This window comes from Gouania willdenowi, unplaced genomic scaffold (genome assembly GCF_900634775.1).
Source record: "Gouania willdenowi unplaced genomic scaffold, fGouWil2.1 scaffold_153_arrow_ctg1, whole genome shotgun sequence".
NCBI classification, from domain to species: domain Eukaryota; kingdom Metazoa; phylum Chordata; class Actinopteri; order Blenniiformes; family Gobiesocidae; genus Gouania; species Gouania willdenowi.
Genome location: NW_021144903.1, coordinates 28,667 through 43,714, shown reverse-complemented (window position 1 = coordinate 43,714; position 15,048 = coordinate 28,667). Strand labels below are relative to the sequence as shown.

The 15,048-nt window shown below is 37.4% G+C and overlaps 1 protein-coding gene and 1 long non-coding RNA gene across 3 annotated transcripts; one reads left to right on the top strand and one right to left on the bottom strand.

Annotated features, from left to right (window-relative positions):
* The first annotated feature begins 331 nt into the window (after positions 1-331).
* Positions 332-14,832, top strand: LOC114458648 (uncharacterized). The gene is made up of 3 exons (XR_003673095.1): positions 332-343; positions 3,561-3,567; positions 14,702-14,832. It is a non-coding gene; the product is annotated as an uncharacterized LOC114458648 (long non-coding RNA).
* LOC114458645 (E3 ubiquitin-protein ligase TRIM39-like) lies at positions 2,450-5,902 on the bottom strand. Of its 2 annotated transcripts, XM_028441060.1 has the most exons (3): positions 5,849-5,902; positions 5,271-5,402; positions 2,450-4,060 (listed from the first exon to the last, which is right to left on the bottom strand). In XM_028441060.1, the coding sequence occupies exons 2-3, from the start codon at positions 5,289-5,291 to the stop codon at positions 2,459-2,461; spliced, it is 1,623 nt and encodes a 540-aa protein (XP_028296861.1). In that variant the 5' UTR covers positions 5,292-5,402; positions 5,849-5,902; the 3' UTR covers positions 2,450-2,458. The 2 variants fall into 2 exon arrangements, with proteins under 2 accessions (XP_028296861.1, XP_028296862.1); XM_028441061.1 differs by lacking the exon at positions 5,271-5,402 and having other exon boundaries at positions 5,849-5,859.
* Positions 14,833-15,048: the final 216 nt, after the last annotated feature.

Here is a 15,048-nt window from a genome sequence, read left to right as displayed (position 1 = left end):
TCAACAATCAATTCCTCTGTAAAAAGTGAGGGAGATGATTTTTAGTTTTAATTAAAGTGGATGATGTAAGAAAGACAATTATTCTGAAATGTGTCGGTTTCTGAACCATTTTATTGTTGATGTAACAAAGATCTTAGAACTCTCACATTAACAAATAAATGACTTTGATCACCGTGCTTTCCTTTTGTTGTCATATTGGAATAGTTTTTGTAACGTTACACAACAGATGGATTCACTCAGAAAACAACATACAGATATATATATATATTTATATTATTTATACAGTATATATATATATAATCTGCTGTGCTAAAAATATTGACCCCCAAAATATAACCTTTTTGTTTTAGTATTTATTACTAACACACAACTACAGAGATTACACTAAACTAGAAATAAAACTTTTTTTTTAGAGAAATAAGTGAAATATCTTTTAAAATATAGCTTGTTTAAACAGATTGAAATATATATTGTTTAGTGCATGTCTAATAGTTTTTTTCTTACTTTATTAATATAGTTTAAGTGAAGGCACAACACGTTTTTTTTTTTTAGAAAAAAAACTTTATTCACATTGTTCCATTATTACAAGGTTTCAAACAGTTTTAAATTAAACTTTAGCCTCGAGGTGTGGAAATATATTAAAATGTGAATGACTATAAATAATAATAATACTAATAATAATGGTAAAAAGTAAATAATTCAGGGTTTTAAAAAGTAAAAAGCCTAATTCAACATCTCTTTCTTTTTAAAAAAAAACGTCACTTCCGGTACGTTTTTAGTGTGCTAGCACCATAGCAACAGCATAAAGCATGATTATTATTTCCGAAACAAACAAATAGATCCTATACATAAACTGAATAGATACTATATAAGTTAAGGATACATTTCTCACTAGTATCCTTTACTATTTCTCACAAAGAGAGGAAGACAGACAGGGGAGACGAACAAACATGAACGAGATGAACTGTGTGTGGAACATGTTGTGAGTGTGTGTAAGTTTGTAGTTATAGAAGTATGTATGTGATCTATTGTGGATGAAGTTTGCTGATGAAAGTTCATTCATGTACCTTGAAGATGATGTCATAGTTGGACCTGGAGGTGCTCTTTGAAGAAATACAGCAGGACGTGCCACCGTTGAGTTCTGTTGCGTTTCAACAGAGTATAGCCCCTTCAGCCGTTCCAGGCGGTTCTGGCCTTCACAGCTGGGTTAGAGAATGGCTCGTGGCTTACCCCAATGGGTCGTGGGCCGGGCTTCTTTCGGCTGTTACGCACGTCACTAGATGCTGGATTCGTCCGAACCAAGCAGTTGTTGATTCCAAAAATCTAACTGTTTCAACTAAAAATAAAATGAAATAAATGAAAAGGTGGGGAAGGGAAACGCGTTGAGCATGAAACGCCAGCGTCCCAAAACTGAAATTTTGGGCGGCTTTCTTCTTTTAAAAGGTTATCTTTGGGACTTGCCTCCCAAGAAGGAAACTTTGTTGATTGGTTTAAAGTTGCCAGCATCTCAGCTGGCTGCCCTTGGCTGTGTCTGGGGGTGTGTTTATGTGAGACAAAGACAAACAGGATGGATGATTCCTAGATTTACACATAAACCATAATAATGAGTTCAGCATATTCAAATAATCTTTTCAACATCATATCTTGAAATATCATGTATTACGAAAGAGTTTGATACCAAACACGACTGGAAAATAGCCTAGGATCACTTTAGGAACCGGTTAATGAATTTCACTTGTAATTACTCATAAACATAAATGTCAAAAATCATGTTATGCCTCTTCTTTACTATATGGTTGCAGTAGATACCTCAAACTTTCTTTGTTCTCCCTTCTTCACTGGGACACATCTCAAAGAAGAGGCCTGGAAAGTGTCCTTCTGTGACATCTCACCACAGGGGGTCAGGGGTCAGTGGGACAGTTCTGTGATCTTACAGCATCCCAAAGGTATCTGTTTGTAAAGGAGGGAGAAGACGGATGTTCTTCCCCCGTGTGGAGTCGTAAAAAGAGTTCGTACTGAATATTTGAAAGAGTTGAGTCAGTCTTTTCGGCTATGGTATTGGGTTCAAAGGCCGTATAGTGGATTAGCTATGCACCTCAAAGTTGCGGGGGCAGTTATTGTATAAACAGTTTGTGATAAAGAAACAGGCTCCTTGGTTAATTCCTGCTAGGAAGAGGGTCTTTAGGCTTGATGTGGTTTGGTTCCCTACACCCACATACAACACAAAAATAAAATGTACCACAATTATACTCAACATATTTTAATTCTTTTTTTTAATTCAACTTTTATTTCATCACAATCCAAACACCAAATGTGAAACTTCTTTAATAAAATGTTTCCTCCCACTGTTGAGAATCATACATGTTAGGTTGGATGGAGTGCGTAACCAACCTGGAGAAGTGAATGGTTGCAGAGAACCATTGAATCTATAGTTGGTGAGACTTCATCATGACACTGATCATTCACTTTGATTGACAGGACAGATGATCAGAGGTGCTGAGTTTTTACCACCATGGTTTAAACCAGGACTAAAGTATGGGTGTAGTTTATGAGTGAAGCAGCAGTGAGTGAAGGAGTAGATCAGAGCTGCAGCATCTACATCATAAAAGGAGACCACACCCTCCTCATAGTCCACAAACACACCCACCTTCTCAGGAACACGCTTCAGATGAAGAATGACTGGATGATCTTCACATGCTTTATACACATTTCCATCTCTGAGTGCCACAGTCCAGTAACCATTCTTAGGAGTCTTAGTGATCTTTCCCTTCCTGTTGATGGATTCTTTAACCACTCCTAAATCCCAGTCAGTTTTTCCTTTAACCTGAACCTCAAAGTAAAATCTACCTGAACTGAAATTCTGTTTCCCTAAAACACAGGCACAAGGATAAAATCTCTCTTTGTTGTGTGGAAGGTTCTTCCACACATCACTGCAGTAAACTTGTTTTCCATCATCAGACAGGACAAGGTTAGGATGAGCTGTAAGAGGATCAAGAGTCACATCTACTGCAAACTGCTGCAGCCTCTTCATCTCAAACATCTTTATCATCATCATCTCGTCACTGAGTGTGTCCTCCAGCTGAGCCACAGCTCTCAGCACAGTTCCTTCATATGATGATGGATGGACCATGACCTCTGTCCAGTCCTTGGTCGCTGGAGGAGCTTTCAGGGAGCAGAAGTGTTGGAGGAGGTGGTCTTCAGAGTGGGAGAGCTGCTCCACCTCAGAGCTTCTCTTCATCAGCTCAGAGATTTCCTCCTCCAGCTCTTTGATCAAACCTTCAGCCTCTCTCTCTTCTACTTCCTGTTGCTCCTCCATTGTCTTCATCAGCTCCTTCAGGCCTCTCTCAACAAGCTCCATCAAAGCAATGAACACCTCCACACCTTCAGCTTTCGCTCTGTCTGCTGCTTCCTTCTTGATCCTCACTGACTCTCTGATCACCTCCAGCTTCTCTCGTCTCTTTTGGATCATCTGCTGAAGATAAACTTTCTTTTCTTCAAACAGATATTCTCCCAGAGGGACTAACTGGTGACTCCTATGCTCCAAAACAGAACACATCAAGCAGACACGTGTCTGATCGCTCAGACAGAACAGCTCTAACGGTTTGCTGTGCTTTGGACACATCCTGGATTCCAGGTTCTCCACAGGCTCCACCAGCTGATGTCTTCTCAGGCCTGATGCTGTCAGATGAGGCTCCAGGTGAGTGTCACAGTAGGAGACCCCACAGTCCAGGCAGGACTTCAGGGCCTTCACTTTGGTTCCAGTGCAGATGTCACAGGGAACTTCTCCTGGTGCTGCTGCTTTCTTCTCAGATTCAGGTCTGAACTGAGAAACCATCTCACGCATCATAATATTGACTTTCAGCTGAGGTTTAGTGCTGAACACCTGATTACACATGGGACACCTGCTGGTGGTACTGGTGTCCCAGTGTGTGCTGATGCATGTTTTGCAGAAGTTGTGTCCACATGGTGTGGTGACTGGATCAGTGAGCACCTCCAGACAGATGGAGCACAGGAAGGGATGTTCAGACGTCCCACTGCAGGCAGGAGACATGTCCACAAACTGAGGGACAGAGACAAGCAGCACATTAACAGGACACTCATTGTTGTGGAACGTTCCTTTACTAATGTTTCTGAGTCCATCTCACTGAGATCACCTCTAGTATTTAGCATTGATTCAGTCATCCTGTAGTAATGTGGACAGTCTGCTGTGCCTCAGCAGCTGAATGTAAAAGTGCAATAGTTTGAATGTTTAAGGTTCAAATTAGTTCTAAAGTTCTCTCGTATTAACACTGGAATTTTTCTAAATTATAGGTTAGATTTTTTTGCGCATTTTATTTTAATGTACAATCTTTTTTCTTTAAAATAACCAATATATTGTGTATTAACAGACTGAAGTTTAACAGCACAAACCTTTAAAGTCTGCATGGACCACACACTACATTTAACAGTGATTTTGTTTGGGAACAAATTAAATTACTTTACTTGTAACTTATAAATACATGTAATTTCTGTGCAACTTGTGACTGAAATTCACAAGTTGTGATTAATCGTGATTATTTAGTCAGATTTGCAATTGATTGGCTATTTTTTTAATCCATTCACGGCTAATTTATATTAAAAAAAATACGTTTCCCATGAGCAGTAGAGACCTTTCTTAGATTATATCACACATCACATGACTTTTAGTAGTGGGTGGTAGATGATGGAAACCAATGGCAAACTTTTTTTCAAAATGAACATTACATTTATATCAAACCTCATTTGGAGTCGGTAGAATAAAAGTTAAAGATATGGAAAACGTCACGTTACCAATTCTAAACTTTAGTTCAAGTTATCTTCAATGTTCCTCAAATAAAGATATCTATGTAGTTGTAGATATCTGAGAAGATGTTTGGACTTGGCAGAAGTAGAAAGTTGTTATTCTGTTTGTTTTATTCATTTTTATATTAACTCGTCACATTTCCTGAGATGCAATTGCCGTTTGCTAAAAAGCAAGTGTTGATTATCTAAAAAAGGAAACAAATGGTTCATCCATTCCTAAATCAAATATGTTGGTTTGTCATGTATGAATATAATTTCTCTTTAACTAAAAAAAATTGTTAATCTGCAGAATTTTCAGTAGAATACTGGATTACAAAAATATTCAATAGCTACAGCCTTGAAACATATTGTATACAATTATATATAGCATGTTGTTAGACGTGAATCCCTGTTTTAAATGTTAAGAAAGTGAGCTAAATGCTAAAAACAGCTAGAAAATCGGAACTTACCTTTGACGTTAGATGTCCCATAATTAAGCCCTTCAATGTTTAAAGGTGTTCCCATAAAAAGCAGCAGAGCAGCAATCCGTCACTTCCTTTCAGCAGCTCAATTCCAATGTTTCCTCAATTTACAATTTATATCTTGGAATAAAACAAAGTAATGATCACATGTTAAATGTGTCACATTAAAATTAGTAAATACTTGTTCCTGTTGATTTGAGGCCAGTGAAATATGGGCCTGTCATAATTTGTAATAATAATAATAATAATAATATGTAGCTTTACATGCAGTGAGACATTCCGTTATAGTTTCTGATGTATATATTATATGCCGCTAACACACACACACACACACTGTATATAATGATTCAATTCAGACTTAATGTTAAATGTTAAAATGAACAAATTTAAAATAAGCTTTTATGACAAAGTCGTTCCAAAGATCGTTCAATATCAGCTCATTCACACAAGATTATTACTAAATATGTAAACACATTTAGATTAAAACAAGCAGTATTTACTCACTGGATTGTGGGAAATCACAAAATTAGTCATTAAAGTTGACATTATTATTATTAGAAACTCACTTTGGTCTCAAACGTTGCTCACTGATGACATCTGCTGGTCAACGTTAATCTATATTATTAAAGCTACTTTAGTCGTTAATGACGGTGCACGAGGAGATTCTGTAGAATGGTGGAGATTCTGCAGCTTTCATCTTAGCCTGAGTTGACATGACAACCTGTCAACATTGAGCTTTCATCTTAGCCTGAGTTGCTATGACAACCTGTCAACATTGAGCTTCCATTTTAGCCTAAGTTGACAAGACAACCTATCAACATTGATCTTCCTTTTTAGCTTGAGTTGCCATGACAACCTGTCAACATTGATCTGATCAAAGCTGCCTTTTGTGAATAAATGTGTGTCATATTATCATAGGAAGATCAAATATATTAAATTAAATAATGCAAACACACACACACACATTTTACTCCTCATAGTGGATACACTGTATGTATGGACTGTTACATCAGGCATAATTACTACCAATGAGGGAGCGTCTTATACAACAATAGAAAACTAATGAACATTTTATTTACCAGGTGGCGCTGTTGGCCAAAAACTTACATATAAGTCGCTTCATTGTATAAGTCACAGAGGTGTAAAAAGTACTGATATATCCTCAAGTAGAAGTACAAGTAATTCACACATAAAATACTCAAGTACAAGTAAAAAAGTAGCTCAATTAAATAGTATTCAAAGTTAAAGTTACTAATTACTTTCACCCCCACAGTTATTGTTGGTTCCCTTACATACAGTAAACATCTCATGTAGAAACCAAAAAAGTAAAAAAATGAAATCTTTCATAATTGGAATCTAAATTATTTTCCACAAAGGCATCTGTATTAAATAAAAGGTTTGTCAAAATGTAAATTAAAAAATAAATAAATAAATAATGGCCGTCTGCTGGGGTCTCGCACAGGGGGCTCTCTGGGCCCTCCCCTCGGGGGGTTGGGTGCTTGGGTATGGGTGGGTGGAGGGGGCGGGATGCTGGCGGGGGGCCTTATGGTTGGGTGGTTGGGGTCGGTGGCGGGATGCGCTGGGTGCTCGGCTGCTTGGGGCTTCTTTGGATGTGTGTGTGTGGGGGCTGTGGCTGCCTCTCGGCCTGGGATCTTGGGGGCGTCTGGGGGGCTGCTCGGCCGTGGGGGGATGGCCTGGGGCTCCCTGGCCCCCGCTCTTTCTGCTGGCCTGGCTGCATCTGCAGGCCCGGGGCAGTTCCTGGGTTTGCAGTAGCGGTTTTTGCACATATACTGGTCTACGATGCACTGGCACGCCTTGGGTTGTGGGATAAAACTCAAACTGGGTTTAACTTTAGATGCGTTAATCCAAAATACCTGCTTTGGGTATTTCCACTCATTCGTTCCCCCTGTCCACAGCCACCGGCTTGATTGCACAACATAATAAGCACAATATGTTCTACAGAGTCACATCTCACCCTCACTGTGGGATAGTCTATTCTTTCCCACCCTTTCTATTTCCTACCTTGAGTCTCTCCTCCCTGCTCCCCCCCCTCCCCCTCCACTTAGGTGTAACACTGCTCTCCCTTTTTATATCCTCCCTATAATAAAAGATTTCTTACCCTTCCTTAGGGAGGGCTGGTGATGGTCACAATTAAGCAATACATTAAAATCAATTTATTTTATTGCAATAACAAAACATGCATTGCTGTCTCATAATGATTGCACTTCTTGTAGTGTTGACCTTTGACAGCATGTGCAGACAAGGAAAAAAAAAAAAAATCTGGTTGGTCGGCTATGATGTGATGCATTTGTTGTTGTCTAGTCATTTCATTTTTTGTAGTTTCACAATGTCTGTTGATCATTTTAAAACAGAAAATAATTTACTCAGTAGCGGTTGGGTGAAGAAATGTAATAAACTACTTCTTTTAAAACGCACTTGTACAAATAAAATTAGTGATTTAGAAATATACTAAAGTATGAGTACCCATCAAGGCAACATTTTTAAATGAAAAAGGCATGACTTATATTACAGATATTACAACAGATACACACTTTCACTGTGTGTATCACTGTCACTGTGTGTATCACTGTGTGTGTAACTGTTTATCACTGTCACTGTGTGTATCACTGTGTGTGTAACTGTGTATCACTGCGTGTATCACTGTCACTGTGTGTATCACTTTCACTGTGTGTATCACTGTCACTGTGTGTATCACTGTGTGTGTAACTGTTTATCACTGTCACTGTGTGTATCACTGTGTGTGTAACTGTGTATCACTGCGTGTATCACTGTCACTGTGTGTGTCACTGTGTATATCACTTTCACTGTGTGTATCAGTGTCACTGTGTGTATCGCTGTATATCACTGTCACTGTGTGTGTCACTGTGTGTATCACTTTCACTGAGTGTATCACTGTCACTGTGTGTATCACTTTCACTGAGTGTATCACTGTCACTGTGTGTATCGCTGTATATCGCTTTAATTTAATTTTTCTTTATTTAAGTAGGGACAATACATATTAATGAACATTCAAAAAAAAATGTAAATATGCCAGATTGTAGCCATCGGCTAATTTCCATCTGCTGTCCCTAGACAGGCTGATGTAATAAAATGTTACACTTAACAATAAGACATGGCAAGACACAAAACAATATATAAAAAGATTACATACAGGACAAAAAAAAAACAAAAAACATAGGGATCATAGAATACAGTAACATTTCATGTAAATGGAACACTGGGACCAGAACAACTACTCACAAGAGAAAAGACAGGATGCTGTGGGCCAAGAAATGTACAGGGGAAAGAAAAGCAGTTCACTTCCACATAGTCAGGGTTGGTCAGTCACAGGAGTGTAACAATAAATTTACATTATCATAATAATTTATTTAAAGTGCCACTGTGCATTGCAAAGAGCCCTGAATTGCCTTTTAATAAAAGAAATAAAAAAAAAAATAGTTATAATAATAAAAAAATATATATATTTAAAGTGCTGTAGTGCATTGCACACAGCCCTAAGGTGCTTCTTTCTAAGATTTTTTTTTTTTTAATTTAAAGTGCTATAGTGTATTGCACACAGCCCTAATTTGCTTCTTTCTCCAATTATCATTATTATTTTTTTTTTTTTTAATTTAAAGTGCTACAGTGTATTGCACAAAGCCCCAAGGTGCCTCTTTCGCCAATATCTGTACTTAAAGTGCAACAGTGCATTGCACGTAGCCCTAAGATGCACCATAAAAATATTAGTTCAAATCACTTGTGGTCACTGTGTTGAGCTGAGCCACTCCTTTAAATGACTTTTAAAAGTGTTAAAGCTGGGGGCTTCCCTCACTGTGGTTGGTAAACTGTTCCACTGAACGCTGCCTTTGTAGGACAAGACGTTTTGACCAAAGGTAGTTTTTCTCACAGGCACCTGACAGTCACCCCTGCTTATGGCCCTAGTGGTCCTCAAGGCAGTCTTCATGTATTTAATGTAATTATTAAGAGGCGGTGGAGCCAACCCATGTAAGCTCTTATAAATAAAACTTACATTTTTGAATTTTATGAAGTTCTCAAAGCTCAGTAGATTATACTTTGAAAGAATACTGCAATGGTGGTATGTAGATGGTTTTTTGTCTAGAATTTTCAAAGCTTTTTTATAAAGCCTCTCAATTGGTTTTAGAATTGTTCCACCTGTCAGAGACCAGCTGGTTATACAGTAGCTTACATGGGAGAGGATCATACAGTGCAAAAACATCATAGCAGCTTGATTAGTCATTGATCTTCTTATATGGCTAAAGTTAGACAAATTGTATTTAATTATTCTTGTTATCATTTTGACATGACTCTTGAAGGAGAGTGTAGAGTCTAACAACACTCCTAAATATTTAAATTCCTTCACTAATTGCAGTTCTTCATCTCCAAAACACACATTGGAGCGGGTAATATTGGAGGCCTTTTTAGAAAAAAACATACAGAGTTTTCTGTGTATTTAACTGGAGACAGGAAGTGATGAGATCATTCTGAATGTGAGTTAATGTTAATGTTAGAGTTTGAGCTGCTTCCTCAGATGTTTTGGCCTTGTATAGATCACTGCATCGTCGGCATATAGTTGCATGTCCACACCCTTGCAAACATCTGGCAGATCATTAATGAAAGGTGACTGTGTCACTGTGTCACTGTGTGTATCACTGTGTGTGTAACTGTGTGTATCATTGTGTGTATCACTGTGTGTGTAACTGTGTGTATCATTGTGTGTAGCACTGTGTGTGTAACTGTGTGTATCATTGTGTGTGTAACTGTGTGTATCATTGTGTGTATCACTGTGTGTATCATTGTGTGTAGCACTGTGTGTGTAACTGTGTGTTTCATTGTGTGTAGCACTGTGTGTGTAACTGTGTGTATCACTGTGTGTGTAACTGTGTGTATCACTGTGTGTATCACTGTGTGTAACTGTGTGTATCACTGTGTGTATAACTGTGTGTAATTGTGTGTATCACTGTGTGTAACTGTGTGTATCACTGTGTGTAACTGTGTGTATCACTGTGTAAAACAGCTGAGCTACAAACAATAATTATTTGTTAGTTTTTCATCTTTTGACCACATGTTAAAATGGCACCTATATTTAGTACCAGCGGGCCCAGGAATGAGGTGGATCACAGTGACAATAGAATAAATCAGCTCCATTCTGTCTGAATGTATTTCACAATGTCTTTGTTTTATTATATAATGAGATTAGCCTTTGACCCTAAATATGCTGGGATGGATGATGATGTATTGTTTTCACAGACTCCTACTCTCACCTCTAGTCAGCATGGCAGTGAGGACGATGTCACAGGCCCAGATATCAGCAGATTAAGCTCTGTACTCTGATTGGCTGAGAAGCTCTGGGGCCACATATGGAAGCGTCCCACAGAGGCGACTCAGTAGACGCTCTCGCTCTTTGAAACAAAACATGGTGGCGAGGCTGAAGTCGGTGAGCTTCAGATTATCAAAAAAACAAGATAGAATTTATAAAGAAAATCTTTAGAATGTTCCAGTAAACTCAGGTCTGACCTCATCGTTATCGTTCAGCAGAATGTTCTCTGGTTTATGTCACTGTGTGTGATACCGACACCGTGATGGTTCTTCTGTAAGAATAATAAAACAGAACTATGATTTACATAACTGAACCTTATGCACTTTAACAATGACAGATGTTTGAAACCTGTGTGTGTCTCTGCCATCCCAACATCTGGCTCTTTAAATAATAGTAAAAAAAAAAAAAAAACTATCACAAAACAACAAAGGCTAAAGTCAGGTTAGAATAAACTTATCAGTAAAGAGACAAAATGATACATTTAGTTTAGGTTGATTCACCAAAATGGTTTTATCCACTAATAGAGGCAATTAAAAGAATGATAAATGTGTCCTAATCAAGTGTCGGATTATCTGGATCTAAAATCTACATTGTAGAAAAAAAGTTGGTTTAAAAAAACAAAACAAAAAAAACCTTCAAAATCATCACAAAAAATCTTTAAAAAAAAGAAAAATAGCAAAAATTAAAAGAAAAATCTAAAAAAAAAACACCCCAAAAAACTAAAAATTGTAAAAATATTTTGAAAAGAACAAAAATAATAAAAATATACATAAAAAACAAAATATGACAAAAAACCTGAAAAATCTGAAATAAAATTTTTTTTAAAAATCTAAACCCCCTCACAAATTAAAAATGACAGAAAAACAACAGAAACTCACAAACTCCACATAATACTAAAAATTGTAAAAACACAAAATAAAAAAGCAAAACAAACAAAACGTGTAAAAAACAAAATGACAAAATAACTCAGTCTATATATAGGCTTATTGTGCACTTTTAAAATATAATTGTTTTTATTGGATTCATTGATGTTATATTTTAGGGTCCTTTAATTTAGTTTTTATTTATTTTATTCAATTGTAGAATATTCTTTCTTTTCAGATTAAAGCTTCACTACTTGATTCTTGAACCAAACCGTGAATCCCACCCCCCACTCTGATAATCCCTCCCAGTCTCCTCCTCTCACGGAAGTTTACAAAATCACACAATAGAGCTGAACGTGCACTACCAGTAAAACACGTCGCTACACAAAAGGATGCACATAAAATATAGTAAAATGGAACATTAGATTACCTGTCTAGAAGGAAAACAGCCGCTTGTGCGTTCAAAGTTGGTCCATGACTGAAAACAAGTTTGCACCGTGCACACGCTTCACTAGATAGATAGATAGATAGATAGATACTTTATTCATCTCCAAGAGAAATTCACAGTTCCAGCAGCTTACAGGTATGGGAACACAGGGGCATGCAGGGAAAGTACAATGTAGAAATTTAAAAATTTAAAAATTAAGAAAAAAATTTAAAACAGTGCAAAGAAAGTACTAAGGTAAAATATAATGGTATAATATCGAAATACAGTATAGTGTGTGCCAGTCCAGTTGAAGTGCAGTTGTGCAGATGACAGTGTGCAAGATACAGTAGATGTGTGTGTGTGATAAAGTGCGTGTGTGACAGAGTGTGCATGGTGTGATTAGCATTAAGTCCAGTGTTCTATGGTTGATTTTATCGCCCCCCCCCAGAGTTGTTAAAGAGCCGCATGGCGTGGGGGAGGAACGATTTCCTCAGTCTGTCAGTGGAGCAGGACAATGACAGCAGTCTGTCACTGAAGCTGCTCCTCTGCCTGGAGATGGCGCTGTGCAGTGGATGGTGTGGATTGTCTATGATGGACAGTAGCCTGTTCAGAGTCCGTTTCTCTGCCACTATATATCACAGCAGCCAATGAGGAGGCTCCTTCGTGGGCTCTGCTCACCCCTCCTTTCTCTAAATCCTGTGATTGAAGCTGGAGGGGGTGACCGCCAACATTTTGTCTTCTAGGGTTTTATTAACTAAATAATTAATTATAAGGCACAGACTGCACGCAGACGTACGATTTTTTCATAAATTATTACTATATACTATCTGATGCGAATAATAATCTTTTTTTTAATTAAAGAAAATAATTTGAGTACCCCAGCTTTAAAGCTCATGTAACCCATTGGTCAATAATAATTGGGCCAGTTTTTCTCATACCTACTGTTTGCTACTGTTCACTTAATCAAGCCTTTTCTAACATTCCACACTACAAAATGTAATATTGTGGCTGAGATGAAGTGAAACACAATAAAAACAATCTAGAGGAGACTAAAGATGCAGCAGGTCTATGTGTTACTGATTGGGTCAAACAGCTGTCCTCCACTGCAGTACTCCAGGAACAGATAAACCATCGGCCCTTCTTTCTGATGACCAAATAATCGGACCATGTTTGGGTGGTTTAGCACCTGAAAGAGCAGAAAATATCAATAGAGATAATAAAGTACAGTAATACACAGTCAGTGTCATTGTCTGGCAATAAGTTGGCAGAACTACAAAGAAAACTATTTGTTTAAGAACATATTTGCTCTGCTTACTTTTCCTGCACTTTAGTTTTTAATTCTTTTTGGCAGAATTTTGTTACGTTGTCATGGTGAATGCTTACAAGACTTTAATATGAATTCATGCTTTATTTTCCTTTATCCCAATATCCTTTAGGCAATGTATGTATAATACATCTGATATTGTTTAATAGAACACTTTACATTGATTTATTGATTACGTATGTTGAAAAATACATGAGAAGAGGACCTTGAAAAAAATAGCAAATTAAATCACAATCACCATATTGAGGAAAAAAAAAAAAATCACAATTAGATTATTTTCCAAAAATATTCATCCCTTGCTCGCATTAGGAAAACCTTACATTATTAGCAGCATCGTGACCAACTCACCCTGTGAACACAAACCTCCTCCTTCACATTGTCTGCACATTCTTTGGTCTGTGAGGTGTTGATCACTTTCACAGTGACCTCCTCCTCCATCTGTCTGTTACCCAGCATTGACTCTGACAAACACCAGAAAAAAAAAAAAAAAAAAAACACAGATCAGGGCAAGATGAGCAAGGAAATGAAAAGATTGTATTTTATTTCCTCCAACACAAATACTGGAGAGCTGTTTGTTTTTTGTAACCCATGTGAACTAGAGGCCAACTTCCTGCCATGGTTTTATTGTGACGAGCCCGCCCTACACCTTTAAAGTCCCTGGCTCCTCCCCCTTCACTCTTGTTTGCTCCACTGAATGCTGTGATGGCTGCTCTCACTGTGGCGTCTGCATGGTCGGCTTACTGATGGAAAATCACCACTGAAACACAACCTTCATAAGAAATACCTGGATGAACATCTTCTCCTATAAACTAGATATCTCTCCACTCACCGGTGAGTCGTTTCACATTGTACTTCAATGTGTTTTATTAAGTATTTGGCGGATTTGTGGTGTACCAGACTCCATTGAAATTCCTGCAAAATTAAGCCACCATTAGCTGCGGAACACACAGGGTCAGTCTGACCATTTGCACTTTTATTTAAGTAATCCTTTTATTTTCTAATTTATAATCAAAGCCGAATTGTTAAATAAATAGTATTATAGTAAATTAATACTTCGCTTTTTGTAGTTTTGATTGATTTTGACCATTTCTGTTACTTTTTGAAAGAAATGCCCATTCGGCTATGTGGTCTTGAATAGGCTTTGATCTACTGAATGAGATGATTTATTTGAAGAATCTATTTAAAACATGCATGTTTAATTTATGATATGACTTAGCTTTACAGCTAATGATGTTGATTTAAAAGTGCACTTTATTCCTTTTGATCTCTGAAAATATAGAATGAAGCTTCAATTTGATTTACCTTGATATGGATTTTTCTGCTATGATTTATAGCATTTATTTATAACTGTTTATTTAATTAACAATAACAAATTGTTTAAATGTGCTAAGGTGAATGTATTTTCTGTTTTAAAATATACTTAAGTTAATTCCTGTTTGACTGATTGTTGTTGACCTTGTTTTATAGGTCAGGTTTTTATGTTAGTCCTGGATCACCTACCACTCTCGACCACTAGATGGCGAGCCACCACCCAACCACCGCTGCATCGCGGTAGGAATATTTGATCTTTTTGTTTCCTCGGACACTCGGACCTAATACTTGGAATATATCCTGGGGACCTTTTCTGTTTTGTATTTTTTCCCCCAATGCGAAAGAACTTTGCGAAACCCTTCGCCTTTGAACTTGGCGAAATCAAACAAACTGAACTGAACTCACCAAAGGAAATGAACCTTGAACTGAACTTTGACTACAAGTTTTGAAAGAAGAAAATATTGTCTTTGTTTTGTAATTGTATTTTGGTTGTTTGTTTATTG